Source organism: Leptonychotes weddellii, chromosome 15 (assembly GCF_054177405.1).
Source record: "Leptonychotes weddellii isolate Sample4059 chromosome 15, ASM5417740v2, whole genome shotgun sequence".
Lineage (NCBI taxonomy): Eukaryota > Metazoa > Chordata > Mammalia > Carnivora > Phocidae > Leptonychotes > Leptonychotes weddellii.
The window spans coordinates 5,604,101-5,625,016 of record NC_138383.1 but is presented as its reverse complement, the minus strand read 5'-3'; the positions used below and the strand labels follow the sequence as shown (position 1 = coordinate 5,625,016).

The following is a 20,916-nucleotide window of genomic DNA, read 5'->3' as shown; positions in this document are numbered from 1 at the left end:
ACACAGACCATTCTGGGCTTCTGTCCTTTAAGGGGGGGAGGGAGGGAGGGGATGAGAACCAAGCAAGCCATGCTCTGGGTCTAGACCAGAGTTTCCAAAGTGCGGCCTATGGCTTCTGTCAGAAGCACCAGGCCTGTCTGTCTGTCCTTAACCACCATCTCGCAGCACCTGAGGGCGGGGGCATCCACACTGTGAACAAGCCCCCCAGGGATCCTGACGAGCTGCTGCGTGTGCGCAATCACGACTCCTGGGGCCCAGCAAGACCCACAAGCACCCCCAAGGAGCTAGGCGAGTCGGAAAATAGGACACAGGAGTCCTAACACCTGACATGGCTTTTAGGTTTTTAAGTAAGGTGGGGGGGGGAGAAAAGAGAAAAGATACAGAGTGAAGAATTCATTTTATGTTTATTATTCACAGTTAATCACTACCTACCAAATGCTATCCGCAGAGTTAAAGGATTAAGTACATAGGTCTTTTTATTTAAACACTGATTTTTTTTTTTAAATATATACACACAAAACTTAGTTTAGCAAGGCTTCATGATATACACCAATTCCAAAATAAAACAATCAAATGGTCCAGGTGTAGAATGCCGGAGATTCCTTTTATCATCACCGAGGAAAGAAGCTACCAGAAAGGGAGCGAGGGGGTGGGTGCTCTGTCCAGAAGAGCAGCTGCCTCCGGGGCCTCTGAGTACTCCAGGCTGAGTCCGGCTCCATAACCAGAGTCCAAGGGAGACTCCAACCGACCACTTCAGAACCCAAAGGCCATCACCAACTCCCCGGCAGCCCCGTGTTTGTTGCGGGCAGGGGATCGGGTGGAGAAAGTTCACAGGCACATCACTACGAGGGACAAGCAGCTGACAAGGCGGACAGAGAGAGCTCTGCAATGCCCTCGGCCTTCCTATATTTCCCACTCAACCTTCCCCAACTGTCCCTGCTTCACTGAGACATTTCCTTGGGGGGAAGGGCGGAGCGGCTATAGACATGGCCCACTGGGAACGGAGACACAAAAACCCAGCTGCTTCTCGAACGCTGCCCTAGTGCTCACCTGGGCAGGTCAGGCAGGGGACACAGCAGATGAAAGCCATGAACAGATACCTCTGATTTTCAGAGCAAGAAAAACGAAAGCTCCCATTTTCCACCCCGGTGTGGGAACACAGTATACAACCCGATACAGCCACAGAGCGACAGCTGAAGTTCCTCGGGCTTTCCTGTGTTTGAAACCTGCTGGCTCCAGGGTGTTTTCTCTGGGGGGCTCTGGAGCTGAGGAGGGGCAGACAACAGCCAGGATGGCAAGGTCAAGGACTCTGACCCCCCACCCCCAGCCAGATCCAGTCCGAGGTGGAAAGAGCTGGACAGTCTCCTCCTTCCCCAGCGGCTGGCAGCACTGCTCCCCTGGGGCAGCCACGGCGGACTCCAGAGGGCTGACAAATATTAAAGCTGAACCTTAAAGACTCATGGCTGAAAACAGGCAGAATGGCCACACCCTCCACCTGAGCTTTCTCTGCGGCTCTACCCCGCTCTCCCCTCCCCCCAGGGGAGGACTATTTACACAGAGTAGGAGACAAATTGGCTAAAAAAGCTCTGGACTGTCTTTAACTTATTTTAAAACAAATAAAAAAACACCACTCATAAGCAACTCTTGAAATAAGGAAAAAGGCACTATGAAAAATCAACATGCTCAATAATACCATTTGGAAGGGAAAACAATGTAGAAAAGAGACAAAGGTTTTTAGCTTGACTTTTCTCAGGAAGCCATGAGGGGTAACAGTCCTTCCTTTTGTCCCCGCTCCATTTTCAACTTTGTCACAAGACGCTGGCGGCCGGGGGCTGCCCCCATTTGGCAGAAGCTGACCAGCAAGGGCTGCCGGCCGCCTGCCCTCTCCTCTGTGTGTGCATGAGGAACACGGCCACGGCTGTCCTTCCTGCAGTCACTCCGACTACAACAGACATTTTGCATAGAGAAAATACCAGCCCGCTTGGTTTCTTTCCTTTTATTATTGGCATCAGCTAGGACTATATGTAGTATTAGACGTCATGCACTGATGGACAGAAGAGGAAAAGGATGAAAAAGAGGACAAAGGAGAAACAGGAGCAGCGGTGAAAATCTGTAATAAAAACTCTTTTCTTAATTTATAGGTAAGTTTTGGCATTTTTATATCCAACGCCCCCTCCCCCCCCCAAAGTTCCAACCAAAGTGAGAGGGTCACCAGGTGACCCAGCCAGGTGTTCTGAGCTCCCTCACGGGCTGCTGTTAAGGCAGCTCGTGGGTTTAATTCTTTTGTATGTGTTTTAAATTTTTCACTTTCTTTAAATAATCTCTTCTTAATTCTTAGACGTTCCGGTTCACAGGGGTGACGTAATTGCGGGGAAACATGCCGGTCTGCCCGTGGCAGGCCCCTTTCCACCAGTTGGGGTCTGAGTTATCCATGACGTGGATAAAGTCTCCCCGACGGAATCCCAGCTCTCCATCCTCCTGGGGATCAAAGTCAAAGAGGGCCTGGACGTACGTCGGTTGCTGCAGAAGAGGGGCAGGGAGAGAACACCCGCTGGGTCTCTGCTCATGGCCAGCCCCCTGCCGGGCAGGACTAGTCACAAGGGTGCGACAGACGTGTGCCGACTCCTACATGCTTCCCGAGACAACCTTCCATTTCTGCCCCCCACTCGTTTATCCTTCCAGGTTCTAGGTCTACTCTATGTGGGAGCAGGGTACGTTCACCAGGGCTCACAACAGGCTAGAACGTGCGAGGGCACATCCCGCCATGGCGCCACACCATGGAAGCAAGTGCTGCTTGTCAGGAAAGGAACTCAGGAAACAGCAGTCAGACTCCGGTTTACAACCCTAAGCTTTGAAAAGGCTTCAGTTCCTTTTCAAGCAATCGGTTTCTTGCTTATAAAGTCCTTAAGGTTTTACAGAGTCAAAAGGTCAAGAGCTTGACTAAAATAAGGTGGAGCTCCCCCTAACACAGGCCTGGGGCTTTAGGCTTCACAGGAAGACAGGAATGAGTGTGGACTCCACTCCCTCACAAGCAAGGTTTTCCTCCTTACTTGCTTCCAGGAATATAGTATCGGAGAGTGTCAAAGACCATTTTCCTTCAGAGACACAGGTGGTAACTGGCAACACACCGCCTCAGAAAGGCAGCCTCTGGGAAAGGCAGCACCATTTTGTTTCAAACTACACGTAATATTTTGAATAATGAGCACAGAAGCCCCAGAAGGAATCCTTTGAAAAGGTACGTGTCTGCCTGAGGAGCTATTCTTAATTGCGAAAAACGATCCCGATCTCTCTTATGAGGCTTACCTGTGGCACCTGTTCTATGTCCCGGAGGAATATCTGCTGGTTTCTGGAGACAGATGTAGATCTGTGATAATCCACCAGCTCATTCAGAGAATTGAATTTCACCACCCAGAGGAAATACTTTCCAGCTCCATCTCGGAGCACCTTGAAGTGCTGCACATCATTTCCGAACCTGGGGAGGGCAGAGAACACACACGAGAACAGGTCAGGGGGCTCTGTCCCGGCTACCTGGGGGCCACGTGCCCACCAAATCAAGGAGGCGTCTTATGAGAACTAGTATTCTGGCAACACTTCTCACAGCCCGAGGGGCCCCGGACTGCAGCACAACACGACTCCCTGGCTGGAGTTAGGACACTGAGTGCCCCTGAGATCCCTCCAGTGGACTGATGATTACCAGTGACAACAGGAAGAATCCTTGTCAGAGAGGGAAACCCTGTCCAACAGGTTAATTTGGAAGATGTTTGTAAAATAATGTCCTAACCTATGGCGTGTCTCCACGTGCCCTGCACTGTACCAAATCAAACAGAGCCTTATTCAGGGAAGAGTGTGACTTCATTAACTTTCCAAGCAAAAACCAAAAATTCCAAACAAACAAAAACCCCCGTTAAAGCCTTACATGATATTTAAAGACTACAAGAGGTGGGAGAGGAAGGTGAGAGAGGAGGGACTAGAACATACTTTCAACAACTCCCCTGTAACTGGGAGTATAGATCATGTTTTCCATTCAGGGATTTTAGTTCTACTCATGGGCGGAAAGGTCTCAGAACGGAACGTCGTGGGCCAATAAATACAAGAGGCCAAGGTACCCAGTGCCCAGAGGTTTCTTGATCACTGGGTAACATGCCTCTCCGTACACTGGCCCGCAGAAGCAGGAGTTCAACTGGGAGCTGACCACCCCTGACCACAGTGCTATGTGGCTGCGTCACCAGCCCAGCAAGGCTCTGCCTGTCCTGCTCACTGCTGGGTCCTGAGCACGGACACCAGAGGCCAGCCCTCCAACGGCATTCTATGAAGATCTGTAAATGAAGGACATGGTCTCTCCTCTCCAGTCTTAAAGGGGGAAGGAAATGACAAACTTCTGAAAAACAACCCAGTAGGTGGCAGCACTGGGCTTCAAGTAGGAGATCCCAAGTATTCAGAACCGGTGTTGCTTTTTCATGAGAATCCGTGCGTGCAGTGAGGAAGGAGGGCACATTCAAGCCACACTTCTGGCTCCACAGAAGCCCACTCCCATGGGTGCGATGCGGATGGTTTCCATAAGGTGTACAGGGTCCCAGACAGTGACCTGTTAACTGCCACGGTGTTTTCCATTACTGACTCACATCTCCAAACTAGAGAAACCTTTTAGAGACTGTGGATTCTTGAACCTCCTTTGAGAAGGTGTTTGTGTTGTTAAAGGCGGTAATGACATCTGTTTCAAATTTTATTTCTGAAACAATAAATGCGGGACTCTTTAAAGTTTTTATTTGATAAAACGGAATGGTCTGGGAGCTTGCCAGCAGCTACCACATGAGCGTGCGCAATGATTGGTAGTAATCAAGGCCTCCCCACTGCACGCCACCCGCCGCGGTGGCTTTGGCCATCGCTCAATTAACCTGTGAGTAACTGCTTGTACTCCTCGTTCTAGACTGTTTTCTACTCAGGTCAGTATAAAATGTAAGAAAAACAGATGATGAAACACAAGTTATCAGAGAAGCATGAAGAACTGCATCTCAAGATGCTCTTCCTCAGACCCTCACTCACATGTGTTTAACCGAGTGCATCAGAAAGCCGCTGTTGGGGGGTGGGGGTGGGGAGGTAACCTCTGCAACCTGCCACGCAGTTTTGCTGTGAGCCTACCACTGCTATAAAAAATGAAGTCTATTAAAAAAAAAAATCCTTGTTAGAAGATAGTAATTAGATCCAGTTTGACTTTTTCATGCTGGGACTAAAAAACTCACTCATACCGGACACATATCTGCAACGTTGTGAACATGGCCTGAAACCACCTCCCATACCTTCACTGAGAAAAAGAACACAAAAATTAAGCTTAAATCTACATTTCAAAAAACGTATACTGGTCCTACAATGAAACAAGATATTCAATTAATTTTGAAAACTGAAAAATCTTTACATTGTGTGTAAATGGCAAATAAACTATCTTAGGGTCTTCATTTAAAAATAATCAATGTAATCTATAATAACACTGATCTGAGTTCCTCCCCTTCAACTTTTTATTTAAATTCTAGTTAGTTAACATATAGCATAATATTAGTTTCAGGAGCAGAATTTCGTGATTCCTCACTTACATATAACACCCAGTGATCTGAGTTTTTAACCTAATCATGCTGTCATATAAATAATGGAGTGCTTTCTAAGATTCCCAGGGGAGGGGTTCCTGTGGTAATATATTAACTAGAAAGGACTGAGTCAAAACACATATGGAAATGACAATTTGATTAAAAATCCTTATTTCACAGATGAGAAGTGATCTGCTTGAAATCCTCAAAGTTCCAACTTATGTTCTCCACAATTCCGAGGGTGGTCAAACTCCCTGCCTTCCCCATTCCCTGCTTACCAGCTCTTCTTCACATTTTCTCACTGGGGAAAGCAAAGCACCCCCAAACCCTTGTGGTAACCATTTAAAGTTAAATTAAGAGGCCTAGGATGGTGTTGGGAGGATTTAAGCTAGACATCTGGTAAAGGTGCACAAAGTGGCTGACAGGGTGACCAGTCACGTCCATAGGGCGCGCGAAAGGGATCCCACCGAGGGCAAACAAGGAAAAAGCTGTGTGCGCACAAGGCACAGAGGAGGGGTGGGGAATAGGGAAACCAGGCCGCTACTCACCAGCTGAAGACTGTTACCATGAGGGAATCTAAACTCAGTACTGGTAGAACTGATTTTGAAGAGGAGCCAGAAATAACTATTCTAATGTAAAATATTCTGCTTTGGTAAAATACTGTTTAGGCTAAACCTCTACCAGTTGGCAACCTTTGGTGTGTGCAGCCAGACAGCTTGCCTGTGGCTTCACAATTCCGACCAGCAGGGAGAGGCCCCGGGGACCAGGGCGGGAAGTACTTACTTGACGGACAGGGAGAAGTCCCCCGGGGCACTCTCACTCTCTCGGATAAGAAACGCCCCGTCATGCCGCTGTTTGCTAAGCATTTCTTCTGCCTTGGCTCTGGGGATTTTGCCAAAAAACCACCTAAGGAAGGAAGACAAGCCAGTCAACATCTGCTTCCCCACACAGAGACGGGATATCCAGCCTCCGAAATGTGAGTAACAGAACACTCCTTGCCAAAGGAAGGGGCCTCCCTCTTTACCCTCCAGTGTCAACATGCCCCACAGAGCCGTTCAGTCAGCTTCTCCCTTGAGACTCGGACCATCTCCCTTCAAGTGACTTTCCCCTACCCTACTCTCCAGAAAGTGACACATAAGGCACGATCGTTGGCCACTCTTCCTAAAGAGGAAGACACTTAAAGGTGGGCCTCCTGGGCCAAAGCCCACCGGGCTCCCTACTGACTCAGGGCCCTGGGGGAAAGCCCCGGTCTATCAATATGAAGCACCGGAAGAACCACGTAAGGAGACAGGCCTCGTCTCCCAGCCACTGACAAGGTTGAAGCTTGGCTACAGGGGGATTAAGGGCAATGGAGGTAGGAAACTGGAAGGCCCAGAAACTGGAGCCAGGGCTACTACTTGTAACAGGGTGAAGAGGTGCAGGCTCTGCGAGAGCAGCTGCTACCACCACAAAGGCAGTCACTCCTCTCAGAGGCCTCTCCTGCCATCGCTGCTCAGAGTCCGCTTCCAGGAGCCGGCAGGAACATCCTAATTTATCCTATGCAGAGGCAACTAGTTGCAAGATTCAGTTTTTCATTTGGGATATGTTATGGAGTTTTCTGCTCCCAATGCTAATTCACCTTGGCCACAAGAAAAAGTGGGTGAATTCACACAAAACTATGAGTGCAAGTGGCCTGTGGAGGAGGAAGGGGAGGGGGAGGAGGTGGGGGAGAGGAAGAGCAGGAGCGGTGAAAAAAGCTTCAAGTCATAGCTGCCTATTTCACATGAAAACCATTACTCATTAGGATGGGTCAATTGTGAAAACAATATTCTCTTTTCAAATCTGTCTTTAAGTGTTATTATTTAAAAAAAGCAATGATATTACTTATAGCTAATAAGACCTATCTGGGGCGCCTGGGTGGCTCGGTTAAGTGTCTGCCTTCGGCTCAGGTCAAGATCCCAGGGTCCTAAGATCGAGCCCTACATCGGGCTCCCTGCTCAGAAGAAGAGTCTGCTTTTCCCTTTCCCTACACCCCCCTCTTGTGCTCTCTCTCTCTCATGAGCTCTGTCTCAAATAAAATCTTTTTTAAAGATTTTATTTATTTGACAGAGAGAGACACAGCGAGAGAGGGAACACAAGGAGGGGGAGTGGGAGAGGGAGAAGCAGGCTTCCTGCGGAGCAGGGAGCCTGATGCGGGGCTTGATCCCAGGATCCTGGGACCATGACCTGAGCCGAAGGCAGACGCTTAACGACTGAGCCACCCAGGTGCCCCATAAATAAAATCTTAAAAAAAAAAAAAAAGACCCATGTGCTTCATCAGACTCTTTACATGGTAACTAACATTCATTATATATGCAAACTGTAATAACAAAGGTACCAAATAGTCCATTAAAGTAATAAATCTAACTTACATATCTATTTTACAAGCAACTACATTGCAAGGAATCTCTAAAATAATAGACTTTACTAAAATTCAAACATGGGGCGCCTGGGTGGCTCAGTCAGTTAAGTGTCCACCTCTTGGTTTCAGCTCAGGTTGTGATCATGATCTCAGGGTCATGAGATTGAGCCCTAGAGTCCCTACATCTGGCTCTGTGCTCAGCAGGGAGTCTGCCCGCCCCCACCCTGCACATTCTCTTTCTGAATCAATCAATAAATCTTAAAAAAACCAAAAAACACAAAAAAACAAAAAACCCCAAAACCCTCATACAGAAAGGTGTGAGCTGCTAGGAAGATTCGATCAGAAGCTGCCATTAATTAATCATTAAACATTTTTTTTTTTGAAAGATTTTTTTTTTTTTTTTAAGATTTTTTATTTATTTGCGAGAGAGAGAATGAGAGACAGATAGCCTGAGAGGGAGGAGGGTCAGAGGGAGAAGCAGACTCCCTGTCGAGCAGGGAGCCCGATGCAGGACTCGATCCCGGGACTCCAGGATCATGACCTGAGCCGAAGGCAGTCGCTTAACCAACGGAGCCACCCAGGCGCCCCTGAAAGATTTTTTATTTATTTATTTGATAGAGACAGCGAGAGCAGGAACACAAGCAGGGGGAGTGGGAGAGGGAGAAGCAGGCTTCCTGCTGAGCCGGGAGCCCGATGTGGGACTCGATCCCAGGACCCTGGGATCATGACCTGAGCCGAAGGCAGTGGCTTAACCAACTGAGCCACCCAGGCGCCCTAATCATTAAACATTCTTAAATCTACCTTGTTGTGTCTTTCTCACTTTGAGTACTATAATGCCAGGCTGCTGAATAGCTGCTAGGATCTAGCTTCTAGAAATAACCCAAGTGTAAGCCCTCCAGTGCCTGGAAGTCAGGCCACACAAGAGAAATTACATATTAATACAAAAGAATCATCTCCAACAATGAAAGGACAGCTGACTACACTAAGACCACTGAAATATTTTCTATTTTAAATCTCTAGTGCTTTCAAGTTTGTGATGCACTTGCAGGCAATAAGCATCGGTCTGGGGTGGGGTAAAGTCACCCAACAGCCACTCTCTTTTCCTCCCAAGTCCCCAAGATCTTCCCACCAAGCAGGTATTTTCCTTTCTTTTCCCCTGTTTTAAAATAATGAATATGAATTAAAGAAATAGCCTCGATGTTCATGAAGTAAAAATAAAGACTTCCCCTCAAGCTCCCCAGAGGCAGCCAAGTGCTAGCAGCTCTGCTCGGATTTCAGGCCTTCGCATCTGATGCGCACATACAGGTACGGCTGCATGTTTTCTAGCCCCCAGCGTGAGATGGACTCAATTTAATTCTCAGTGAAAAACGATAAACTGCAGTGAAATAAAGTACTCTAAACTGGAATTTTTACAAAGTAAACATACCCATTATAAGCACCCAGATTGAAAAACAGACAATTAGCTGGAGACCATTTTAGTAAATAAAGACTTCTATCTGTTTCCATTTTTACTAAATTCTGTCCCTCTTTTTCGAGGATGTCCCACAACATAAGGGATATTGCACCATATGAAGAATAGCTATCACTCTCCATTAAGACATTTAAACAGTGATATTTAGGTGTAACTACATGGCTACAGTCAAAATTTTTAACATCTTTAGCAAAGGAGAAAGCTAACCAGAGGAGGTGGCTCATTTTCCAATTTAATTCTTCACTACATTCCATAGGCTTCCATCTATATGCACTCAGTGTGAAAAGCACATATATGGACCCACCCCCAGTACGCACAATAATCTGTGTTGCAACACTAGCCGATAATCGCTTCCTAGTCTGTGTTTAACTTGTTACCTCAAAAGCCGTATTAGGTCGTACTCCACTGGAGACTTTCCTCTTCCTAACAAAAACTGAAGGTGGGGGGAGAGGAAGGAGAGAGGGGAGAGGGAAGGGGGGCTTGGTGCTCTGTGCTCTCCCACCGCTATGGGAGGGACACAGACCCTGTACTTATGGATGTCCAGTCACAGAGCAGTCCCGGAACACGACGTGTGCCCGCAAGGCCAACCACTCTGCAGGCCCATGGCCATGGTCTCTTCAGCAATATGGTTTCCTGTTTCAGAGCGTGCAGCGGGGGAGCACTCCCTGCCTTTCAGCTAGACTCTGCAAAAACCACCACCATGGAGGCTCTCCTGGATGCTTCCCAATCAATTATTATTCCAGAGTTCTTTAGAGTGGACCTTTAAAGAGGACGAGGCAGGACAAGGAGTCTTCCTCGAGGGCTAACCCAGCAATCAGGCAACTGGGGCAATAACCTGTGCTTTCTGAGGAAGGAGGCCTTTCCTGTCTTTTCTCAACAGTCGGATTCAAAAGGCCTATGTCATTTCAAACAATCTGAACGAAAACAAGGATATAGAGCCATAGGCATTTTATTTAATATAAAAATTACAGTGTGATGTTCTGCTGAATTCCCTTTTAGCCTGGAAATACGAAAATGAAAAGGAATTGAAGTTGATTTCCATTATCACTGGATCGAGTACAGAAACCAGCAAACTATGGCCCTCAGCCCAAATATGCCCAGTTTTTGTATGGCCCACAATCTAAGATATTTACAAATTTTTAAAGGGTTATTTTATTTATTTTTTAAAAAAGATTTATTTATTTATTTGAGAAAGAGTGAGCAAGACAGAGAACACGAGCGGGGAGAAGAGCAGAGGGAGAGGGAGAAGCAGACTCCCTGCTGAGCAGGGAGCCCAGCATGGGGCTTGATCCCAGGACTCCAGGGTCATGACCCAAGCCGAAGGCAGCCACTTAATAGACTGAGCCACCCAGGTGCCCCTTAAAGGGTTATTTTAAAAAATTCAAAAGAATATGTGAAATGGGGCGCCTGGGTGGCTCAGTTGGTTAAGCGACTGCTTTCGGCTCAGGTCATGATCCTGGAGTCCCTGGATCGAGTTCCACATCGGGCTCCCTGCTCGACAGGGAGTCTGCTTCTCCCTCTGACCCTCCCCCCTCTCATGTGCTCTCTCTCTTTCTCTCTGTCTCAAATAAATAAATAAAATCTTAAAAAAAAAAAAAAAGAATATGTGAAATGACAGAGACTGCATATGGTCCTCAAAGTCTAAAATATTTATTATCTGGTCCTTTACATATAGTTTAGCCAACGCTTCATCTATTTTGAGGATAGACTGAAGGAATAGATGTATACAGAATATCTGGCTTATATGGACAGAGGGAGGACCCACTATGTATGATCCAAAGAGCAGCTCCCACTCCCAGTAACCACTACCCAACTGCTTCTCCCCGTGGAGTGCATTCCGTGATGCTGTCCGTGAAAAGCCTACACAGTCCCCCAAGCAAACATGGACACTAAATGGCTACAAGAATGCACAGCTGTGCTTAGTATATACTTCCCAGGACATCTGTACTAGTCTTGTGTTCATCTTTTGGAGTTTCTTGGTTATTACCATGTGTGCCTACATTTTAGTAACCTGGGCATGGCTGTGTGTAAACCCCTAATCTAATGTTACAGGGACTTCAAATGAAGGGCATTACCAATTCACTGACGGGGGTCCAGGAGTCCCTGCCACATACACCTTTGAAGATTTTTTTTATGCCTACTTAAAAAAAAAAAGATAGCATTTGGCTTACATTTAATTGCCAGTGGTGGTTACCTCCAAAAGGGGTATGTATGTGGGGAGAAACTCCTATATTGCTCTATGGTTTTCTACACTTTTTTTTTTTTAAAGATTTTATTTATTTGACAGAGAGAGACACAGCGAGAGAGGGAACACAAGCAGGGGGAGTGGGAGAGGGAGAAGTAGGCCTCCCGCAGAGCAGGGAGCCCGATGCAGGGCTCAATCCCAGGACCCTGGGATCATGACGTGAGCCGAGGCAGACGCTTAACGACTGAGCCACCCAGGGGTCCCTCTACGCTGTCTTTTATAATGAGAACCAAATTCATAAATTACTGGCATTGAAATAAAAATACCAGAAACTTTCCTAATTTTTAAGATAAAGAGGAATGAACTAGATGATCGAAGGCCCCTTTGAACTCTGTGTATAAGATGTGGTTAAGATCTCTGTTCTGGTGGCTCGGTGGGGGGGGGGAAGAGAAATGACAGGCACACATTAGAGGAGTGACAATGAAGGAGAGGGACAAATGGGCTGCCACTTGAGGTGGGTCAAGTCATCTAAAGGTCTTACTTATCATTTGTGTTAAATTAAGTAGACAGAAACTGCTGCTCCTCTGTGTCTCAGTGACATTCCAGCCTGAGCACTGAGCCTCAGTTCCCCCTGATGTACACAGGATGGAAGGGACTGCTTCTGAAGGAGGAGCAGGGCCAGCGAAGGAGGTCATGGGTGAGGGTGGGAGGAGAGTGGTCCCACCATGTCTGTCGCATATCAATATAAACTGGGTGGGGGAGGGGACGTTCCGAGGGAGGGGAAAAAAAAAAGAAAAAAGTTCACTGCTCTCAACAGCCTGGGGTAGGAGATTATTTTGAATTCTCTGAAGTGGGAACACTAAGTGGTAGGCAAGGATAGTAATTACAATAAGCATTTATTGAGAACCTATTATATTGCCAAGCACTGTGCTCGGGGGATACGAAGATTAAAAGGATAACAGTCTTACAGGGCAATCAAACATATCAACAAAACTATGTGGTAAGTACACTTCCTAAGACTCAAAAAATGGAGAATTATGAAACAGATCTGGCCTCAGGGGTTTTATGAAAAAGAATCAGGGAATGACATTTCTATAGTTTTATTATTTGAAGATCACTGACAGGTATTATCAATCCAAAACATGTACTATATTATGTAATAGTATATAAATTATTGTTTTAAGTGAAACAACTGCTTCATTAAATATCAACAGCAACCATTATCAATCTAAAACACGTACTACTGGGGCACCTGGGTGGCTCAGTTGGTTAAGCGTCTGACCCTTGATTTCGGCTCAGGTCATGATCACAGGGTCCTGAGACTGAGCCCCGCAGCGGGCTCTGTGCTGGGCGTGGAGTATTATTATGTCCTACTATTAACATGCAAAATCAACATGCTTTGTTAATTCTCTGGGAAGATAGAGTAAAAGGTATGACACCTATCCCAAGGATCTCAATTTTAAAAACATAAAATAAAATAAAAACATTATTTGAAATAAGCAGATGGGTCTGACTCCTGGAAGACCAGTAGAGTCCAACTTACGGATGTGGTTTCATTTCTATGTAATTCTTGGGAATGAAGCCATCTTTCCCATTGAGTTCTGCCTTGTACCAGTTCTGATCACATTCTTCATTCAAAACCTAAAGAGAATTAAGACAAGGGGGGGAAAAAATCAAATCATTTCCGTTTCACACTCTTAAAAAGGCAGCCACTAAGACAATTATGTTGCCATTTTCGTTTGTTTGTAAAAGGCATTATCTGAAGTATGATCAGTTACATGGATGCAAGACTTCATGTGACTTCAAACAACCAGCACATCAACTCTTACAGTTAAAATTAAAAAGTAAAAGAAATGGTCTCGGAAAACCAGGGTCTGACCCCTGAACATCTAGCACTAACCCAAGCAGACAGGAGCATGGCAGGTGAAATGAACAGTTTGGGAGAGGAGATTTGGGAAAACAGCAAACACTGATGCTGGAGAATGAAGGGACTAAATAAGCCTGCTCTCCAGAAGAGAGCTTCTAGACTTCTCCAGAGCTTCTCTGGCCCATCTTCAGGATCACAGGGATCCAGTCCCGGGTCAGCCACCGAACAGGTGTGTCAGGCTGCTGCTTGCATGCACCATCTGTCCACGTGTCCTCATAACACAAAACATATTTTAATGAAAAAGCATGGCAAGTCCTACTCTACTCACCCTCAAGGCCACAATGTGTTTGAGTTAGGGAATGCTGGAAGCACAACCACTAGCCCAATTCAGGGGGAAGATACAGAGACCATAAAACTGTAACACTGCATTCTCCAGACTGAAAACATTCTCTACAAACGTGACACGACTACCCAAGGTTATGAGCTAGTGGATCACACACAGATTTACAGATCCCAGACTGCTCCTCGTTACAGGAATGGGCTAGGCCAGGATGCCACAGAGCAGTACAAGGAGCAAAACAGGTTTGGTAGAAAAGCCACCTCTGAATTCTAGATTTCTAACAAAAGGCAAAGGGCAGAAGGCAGGGCGCCTGGGTGGCTCAGATGGTTAGGCGTCTGCCTTCGGCTCAGGTCATGATCCCAGGGTCCTGGGATCGAGTCCCGCATCGGGCTCTCTGCTCCTTGGGAGCCTGCTTCTCCCTCTGCCTCTCTCTCTCTGTCTCTCATGAATGAATAAATAAAATCTAAAAATAAAAAATAAAAAAAAGAGAGAAAAAAAAGGGCAGAAGGCATTTTATTATTTTTATTTTTTATTATTTCGGGAGGGGAGGGGCAGAGGGAGAAGGGAAGATAGAGAATTTTAAGCAGGCTCCAGGTCCAGTGCAGAGCCCAATGAGGGGCTCGATCTCACAACCCTGAGATCATGACCTGAGCTGAAATCAAGAGTCGGGACGCTCAACCAACTGAGCCACCCAGGTGCCCCGGGCAGAGGCATTTTAAAAATTGGTGACTTAAGAGAGGAAATAGAAATATGAGCCCAGGGGTGCCTGGGTGGCTCAGTCGTTAAGCGTCCACCTTCAGCTCAGGTCATGATCCCGGGGTCCTGGGATCGAGCCCTGCATGGGGCTCCCCGCTCTGCGGAAAGCCTGCTTCTCCCTCTCCCACTCCCCCTGCTTGTGATCCCTCTCTCGCTGTGTCTCTCTCTGTCAAATAAATAAATAAAATCTTAAAAGAAAAAGAAAAAGAAAAAGAAATATGGGCCCAACTCCAAAATGCTGAACACAAGGAAGTGGAGATGGACCAGCACAGTTGGCAGTTAATCTATACTATGCAACAAAGTTCTGCAAGAAAGCTGGTAAAATTTTTTTTTTTTAAAGTTTATTTATTTTTTTTTAGTAACCTCTACACCCAACATGGGGCTTGAACTCATGACCGAAAGATCAAGAATCACATGTTCTTCTCACTTAGCCAGCCAGGCGCCCCCAGGAAAGTTGGTAAAATTGTTTACAAAATGATTTATTCAAGATGCTGAATAAGGCTGTACTCATTACCAAATCAGAACTTGGACTGTTTCATCAGAGTGCATGTTGGGTAGGTACTGACGGTCCCTGACTTGCAATGGTTCAACTTATGATTCTTTGACTTTATGATGGTATAAAAGTAATAGGCATTCAGTAGAAACTGTACTTCAAATTTTGAATTTTGATAGTTCCCTGGGCTAGCAATACACTGTCCTATTCTCTCTCATGATGTCAGGCAGCTGAAGCTCCCAGTCAGCCACGTAATCGTGTGGGTCCATAACTAATGCACCCACTGCCATCCTGCCCCCACACAGCCACTCTGGTTTTCACTTAAAGTACAGTATGCAATAAATTATGTTGAGACAGTCTATACTTTATTTATGAAATAGGCTTTGTGTAAAGATGATTTTGCCTAAGTGGAGGTTACTTTAAGTGTCCTGAGAACATTTAAGGTAGACTAGGTTAAGCTATGGTGTTTCATAGGTTAGGGGTATATTAAAGGCATTTTATTTTTTTTTAAGATTTTATTTATTTACTTATTTGGGGGGTAAGGGAGAGGCAGAGAATCCCAAGCAGACTCCATGCTCCAATGTGGGGGCCTGATCCCACAATTCCGAGATCATAGCCCAAGCTGAAACCAAGAGTTGGACACTCAACCGACTGAGCCACCCAGGCACTCTTAAATGCATTTTCGGATTGTGATGGTCTTAAGTTGAAAATGGTTCACACTGGCTAAAGTGGCAAATCCCGCAAGAGCTAGTAAATGTGAATAGAGAGCTCTGGGGGGGGAAAAAAGCTACGGGTAAATCCCAGCAGCCTCAGCAATGAAAACTTTTCATTAGTTTTTCCCTTTAAAAAAAAATCATTATATTTTATTAACTCCTGCAATGATACAACCAATATATGTATCACCTGAGATGCACTGACCTCAGAAGGGAGCCCATTGCTGTACCCTGTCACAGAAGACTCAACAGCATGAGAGCAAAGGAGAGATTTTAAAAGTTGCTTAAGGACAGTACTCTCTTATCTACCAAAAAGAAGGGCTTAGGGGTGGCTCAGTCGTCAAGCGTCTGCCTTCGGCTCAGGTCGTGATCCCAGGGTCCTGGGATCGAGCCCCGCATCGGGTTCTCTGCTCGGCAGGAAGCCTGCTTCTCCCTCTCCCACTCCCCCTGCTTGTGTTTTCTGTCTTGCTGTGTCTCTCTTTGTCAAATAAATAAATCTTAAAAAAAAATAAATAAAAAAGAAGGGCTTAAAGAAAAATGTGGCCTAGTAATCACCTAAAGCATTATCTTACCACAACAACAATAATGAACCTGTAGGCCTACGAAGAGTTTTTCAAAATGTCTTTAAAATTCCTGAAATGGTGCATTGTATATCTTACTCTAAAGATTTCTTGGAAGACAGAGTAGAGTCAGTCTCAGGCCCATCTGGGCACCAAAACAGAGTTAAGGTAACCACTTGGAAAAGACCAATTTTAATTTGTGACCTATAACCTTGCAGAAAAGAACTGTTATTGCATGCTAGTTCATAGAGCTGCACATTCTTATCACCTTAATAAGATAGAAGCAAACCCCCTAAAAATGCTCCCCCTAGTAATTCATGGGGCAACTCGCAGATTTGGCACCAATTCAGAACTATGGTTTTCTGCAGAACAAAAGTGTTACTTGGTGATTACTATGCTTTTCTCCCTAGGAAGACAGGAAAATATGGAATTAATGCACTTAGTTTATTTTTAATGTATGTGAATAATTAAAATGTTGGTTCTCTGGAATATTCTAGTATCTAGAATATCACTTTACCAGAAAGTCAAAATTTGCTGTGCATGCCTCTAAACTTCTTTACTCTAGAACTTAAGAACACTGGTTCTGGGGCACCTGGGTGGCTCAGTTGGTTGGGCGACTGCCTTCGGCTCGGGTCATGATCCTGGAGTCCCAGGATCGAGTCCCGCATCGGGCTCCCTGCTTGGCAGGGAGTCTGCTTCTCCCTCTGACCCTCCTCCCTCTCATGCTCTCTCACTCTCATTCTCTCTCTCAAATAAATAAATAAAATCTTAAAAAAAAAAAAAAAAAAAAAGAACACTGGTTCTGCTGGAGGCAAAGCACAGAAGAGTGCGTCCCTGCCAGCCTGGGCCACCCTGGGAGTCAGGGACCAGGTCTTCCGACCTAGTGGCTCCACTCACATCGGCATGACATGCAAGCCCTGCAGCTGGGACGACTTAACAGATATTTACAAATTAAGTTTTATTCAAACGTCTAAATGCTTAAAACAGCAAAGGACACAAATTAACCTAAGTGAGTCCAAAGTGGAGCAGAGAAGGGGACCAGAACCATGTGTGGATGAGTCTGCACCTACAGAGACTGTGTTCAACTTCCTACGGACTGACGTGAATACTCATGTCCATCACACATAATTTAAAAAGCCTTGTCAGAGTTCTGAGAATGAGGACGCACCCCCATCTCCATTCCCCAAGATGGAAAGCACGCTCACTCAACTCATTTCATTCCCCCCGGAACGAATAGGTGGTGGCGTTCAACAACCAAATTTTCATTGAGTCCTGAAAATCTCAGGAAATGTTTTTTGGTTTTACCCCACAGCTGCAGGTTCTATCCGAACCTTCATATTCCCTCAAATTAGGATTTTGTAGCCACACAAAACACTCTAGTTTAACAGAAGCAAACTGATCAAGAGATGAGATTATGAAAGGAGGAAGTGACAAGTTTCAATGATTTTTTTTCTTCTTGCAAAAAGACTGAAAATAATGTCAGAACTCAAATCAGGAAGAGACCTACAAATGAGGAATGATGTGAAGTTTATACAGGACATTTAAAACTATTCCAGTCAATGGAGGGGGACAATGGGGGCTTTCAGGGTGTCACTAATGTTGTATTTCTTGACTGCATGCTGGCTACCTGGGTATGTTCAGTTTATGAGAATTCACTGAACTGGGTACTCAGGATCTGTGAACTTTTCTATATGTATATCATACTTCAACTAAGGGGCGCCTGGCTGGCTCAGTCGGTGGAGCGTGCAACTCTTGATCTCAGGTTGTGTGTTCCAGTCCCATGTTGGGTGTAGCGATTACTTAAAAATAAAATCTTAAAAAAAGTTAGAAATGGGGTGCCTGGGTGGCTCAGTCGTTGGGTGTCTGCCTTGGGCTCAGGTCATGATCCCAGGGTCCTGGGATCGAGCCCCGCATCGGCTCCCTGCTCCGTGGGAGGCCTGCTTCTCCCTCTCCCACTCCCCCACTGCTGTGTTCCCTCTCTGGTTGTGTGTCTCTGTCAAATAAATAAGTAAAATCTTAAAAAAAAATAAAAAATAAAGAAATAAAATCTTTAAAAAAGTTAGAAATATTTCAGTCAAGAGAACATAGTAATATTCTGGTCCAGTTCACACATAAGAAAATCACACCAGGGCCTCCTCATACATCTTGGGTACAAACTTCACACCCCAAAAAATACATAGGAAAGCAGAAAACAACACGGTAAGACTCCAGAAACCCCCAGAATGATAGCTTACCATAACTATTCTATGGAAAAAAAATTTCCAGGAATAAAACTTTCTTTAACCTTGTGATTCTCCTATTCTAATATTATGTGATTTTGATAACAGTATTCACTGCTGCCCTCACCCCCAGTCTGAGACTATTCTTAAAGCAATGTAAATTTCCATTTATACCAATACGAAGTTCAAAGCTTTCCAGTTAAGAAAAAAAAAAAAAAAGGTCAAAGATTTAGGTCTCAGGCCCCTTAGATCTGGATTCAAGGGGCTGAACACATGAGTTCAAATTCCAATCTTACCAGTGAACTCTGTGACCTTGGACAAATGACTGTTGTCTAAATTCTGGTTTCCCCACCTAGAAAGTGGTGGTAACACCTACACCTCCCAGGGTTACTGAGGTGATTGAGTAAGAAAACGTGATGAACAGTGTAGCAATCGGTACAGAGCTACATTCCAGCCGTCTTAGTGGACAAATTTACTTCACAACATTTACTCTGCCTTACACATGTGCAGTATTAGATCTAACAAAAAGTGGCAATCCTGGGAGGACTAAATAGTACCTTCACTAAATCTGGTATCTTTAATGTAATGCTGTTCATGGGCACCAACGGCATACATATTAAGAGGACTGGGATTCTTGTTTTATTCTGAAAACACACCAGTAGGAGACTCTGGCTTACTTCAAGAAAGATTTTTTTTTTTAAAGATTTTATTTATTTATTTGACAGAGACACAGCGAGACAGGGAACACAAGCAGGGGAGTGGGAGATGGAGAAGTAGGCTTCCCGCAGAGCAGGGAGCCCAATGCGGGGCCCGATCCCAGGACCCTGGGATCATGACCTGAGCCAAAGGCAGACGCTAAACGACTGAGCCACCCAGGTGCCCCTCAAGAAAGATTTTAAATCCACAGTTCGAGGATCACAATAGCTAATTCCTTTCCCTGTCTCTTCTACACAGATACTGGGAGATAAGAACTGTACTTGATTTTCTACACAAATTATGGAAAAAGGTATTTTTTTTTTTTTTTAAGATTTTATTTATTTGTCAGAGAGAGAGAGAGACAGCACAAGCAGAGGGAGAAGCAGGCTCCCTGCTGAGGGACCCAGGCATCCCCCAAAAGGTTATCTTTTAGGAAAATGGCAGATAAGTATTTTGTTTCTAAATTGCTAGTTTGTTTAGATTGTACTGAGAATTATGGGGCTATTCTCTTGTAATGAACATATTCAGTTATCTGTAAATAAATAAACAAAAGAAATCATGATTTTTTTTTTTTTTAAGAGCAGGGGTGGGGGTAAGGAACAGAGGGAGAGGGAGGGCGAGAATCCCAAGCAGGTTCCGTGCCCGGTGCAGAGCCTGACACAGGGCTTGATCTCACAACCCCAAGATCATGACATGAACCAAAATCAAGAGTGGTCGTCGTTTAACCCACTGAGCCACCCAGGCACCCCAGAAATCATGATTTTTAAAAAATAAGTATGGGGGTGCTGGGTGCCTCAGTTGGTTAAGCATCTACTTCAGCGCAGGTCATGATCCTGGCGTCCTGGGATCCAATGCTCAGCAGGGAGTCTGTTTCTCCCTCTCTCCCTCTCCCTCCTTGTGCTCTCTCTCTCAAATAAAAACAAAACAAAACAAACAAAACAAGAGGGGCAGTGGGTGGCTCAGTCAGTTAAGCAGCAACCTGTTCAGCAGGGAGTCTGCTTGTCCCTCTCCCTTTGCTCCTCCCCCCTTGGCTCATGCTCTTTCTCACTCACTCACTCTCTCAAATAAATAAATAAAATCTTAATAAAATAAGAAATGTCAACTGGGATGTTGGTATAAAAAATAAATAAAAATAAGTATGCAGTACAGTTATGGAGCAGTGCGCCAATCCAAAATTTTATCAATTTGTAAAGCGCTTGTGTAAGGGCACTCACATGTAAAAGACAGGAACAATGACATATTTAGGCTCCTACACAAACCACCCCCCCTCAAATGCCACTTATATGAGGTCCCTGCATTAAAGAAATTCAACATAAGCCAGTGAGCTTCTCCTGCTCTTCAAGGTCAATCAATTCCACAGTAACGATAATGAAATACTGCCATGACCTGTAGACAGATTAAGAATCTGGTGATCCTACCATATTAATTGCAAGTTCTTAAAAAAAAAAAAAAAAGGGAGGGTGCCTGGGTGGCTCAGTCGGTTAAGCGACTGCCTTCGGCTCAGGTCATGATCCTGGAGTCCCGGGATCGAGTCCCGCATCGGGCTCCCTGCTCGGCGGGGAGTCTGCTTCTCCCTCTGCCCCTCCCCCCTGCCCCTCCCCCCTCTCATGTGCTCTCTCTCTCTCATTCTCTCTCTGTCAAATAATAAATAAAATCT

General features: G+C 45.3%; 1 protein-coding gene across 1 annotated transcript in view; it reads right to left on the bottom strand.

Annotated features, from left to right (window-relative positions):
- Window positions 1–385: 385 nt before the first annotated feature.
- Window positions 386–20,916, bottom strand: part of GRB2 (growth factor receptor bound protein 2) — a 71,131-nt gene continuing 50,600 nt past the window's right edge. The window contains exons 3-6 of the mRNA XM_081804528.1: window positions 13,159–13,256; window positions 6,363–6,485; window positions 3,304–3,472; window positions 386–2,520 (exon numbers count right to left, since the gene is read on the bottom strand). Coding sequence (XP_081660654.1) covers window positions 2,335–2,520; window positions 3,304–3,472; window positions 6,363–6,485; window positions 13,159–13,256 — 576 coding nt within the window. The 3' untranslated portion in view covers window positions 386–2,334. The remainder of the gene's footprint in view (window positions 2,521–3,303; window positions 3,473–6,362; window positions 6,486–13,158; window positions 13,257–20,916) is intronic.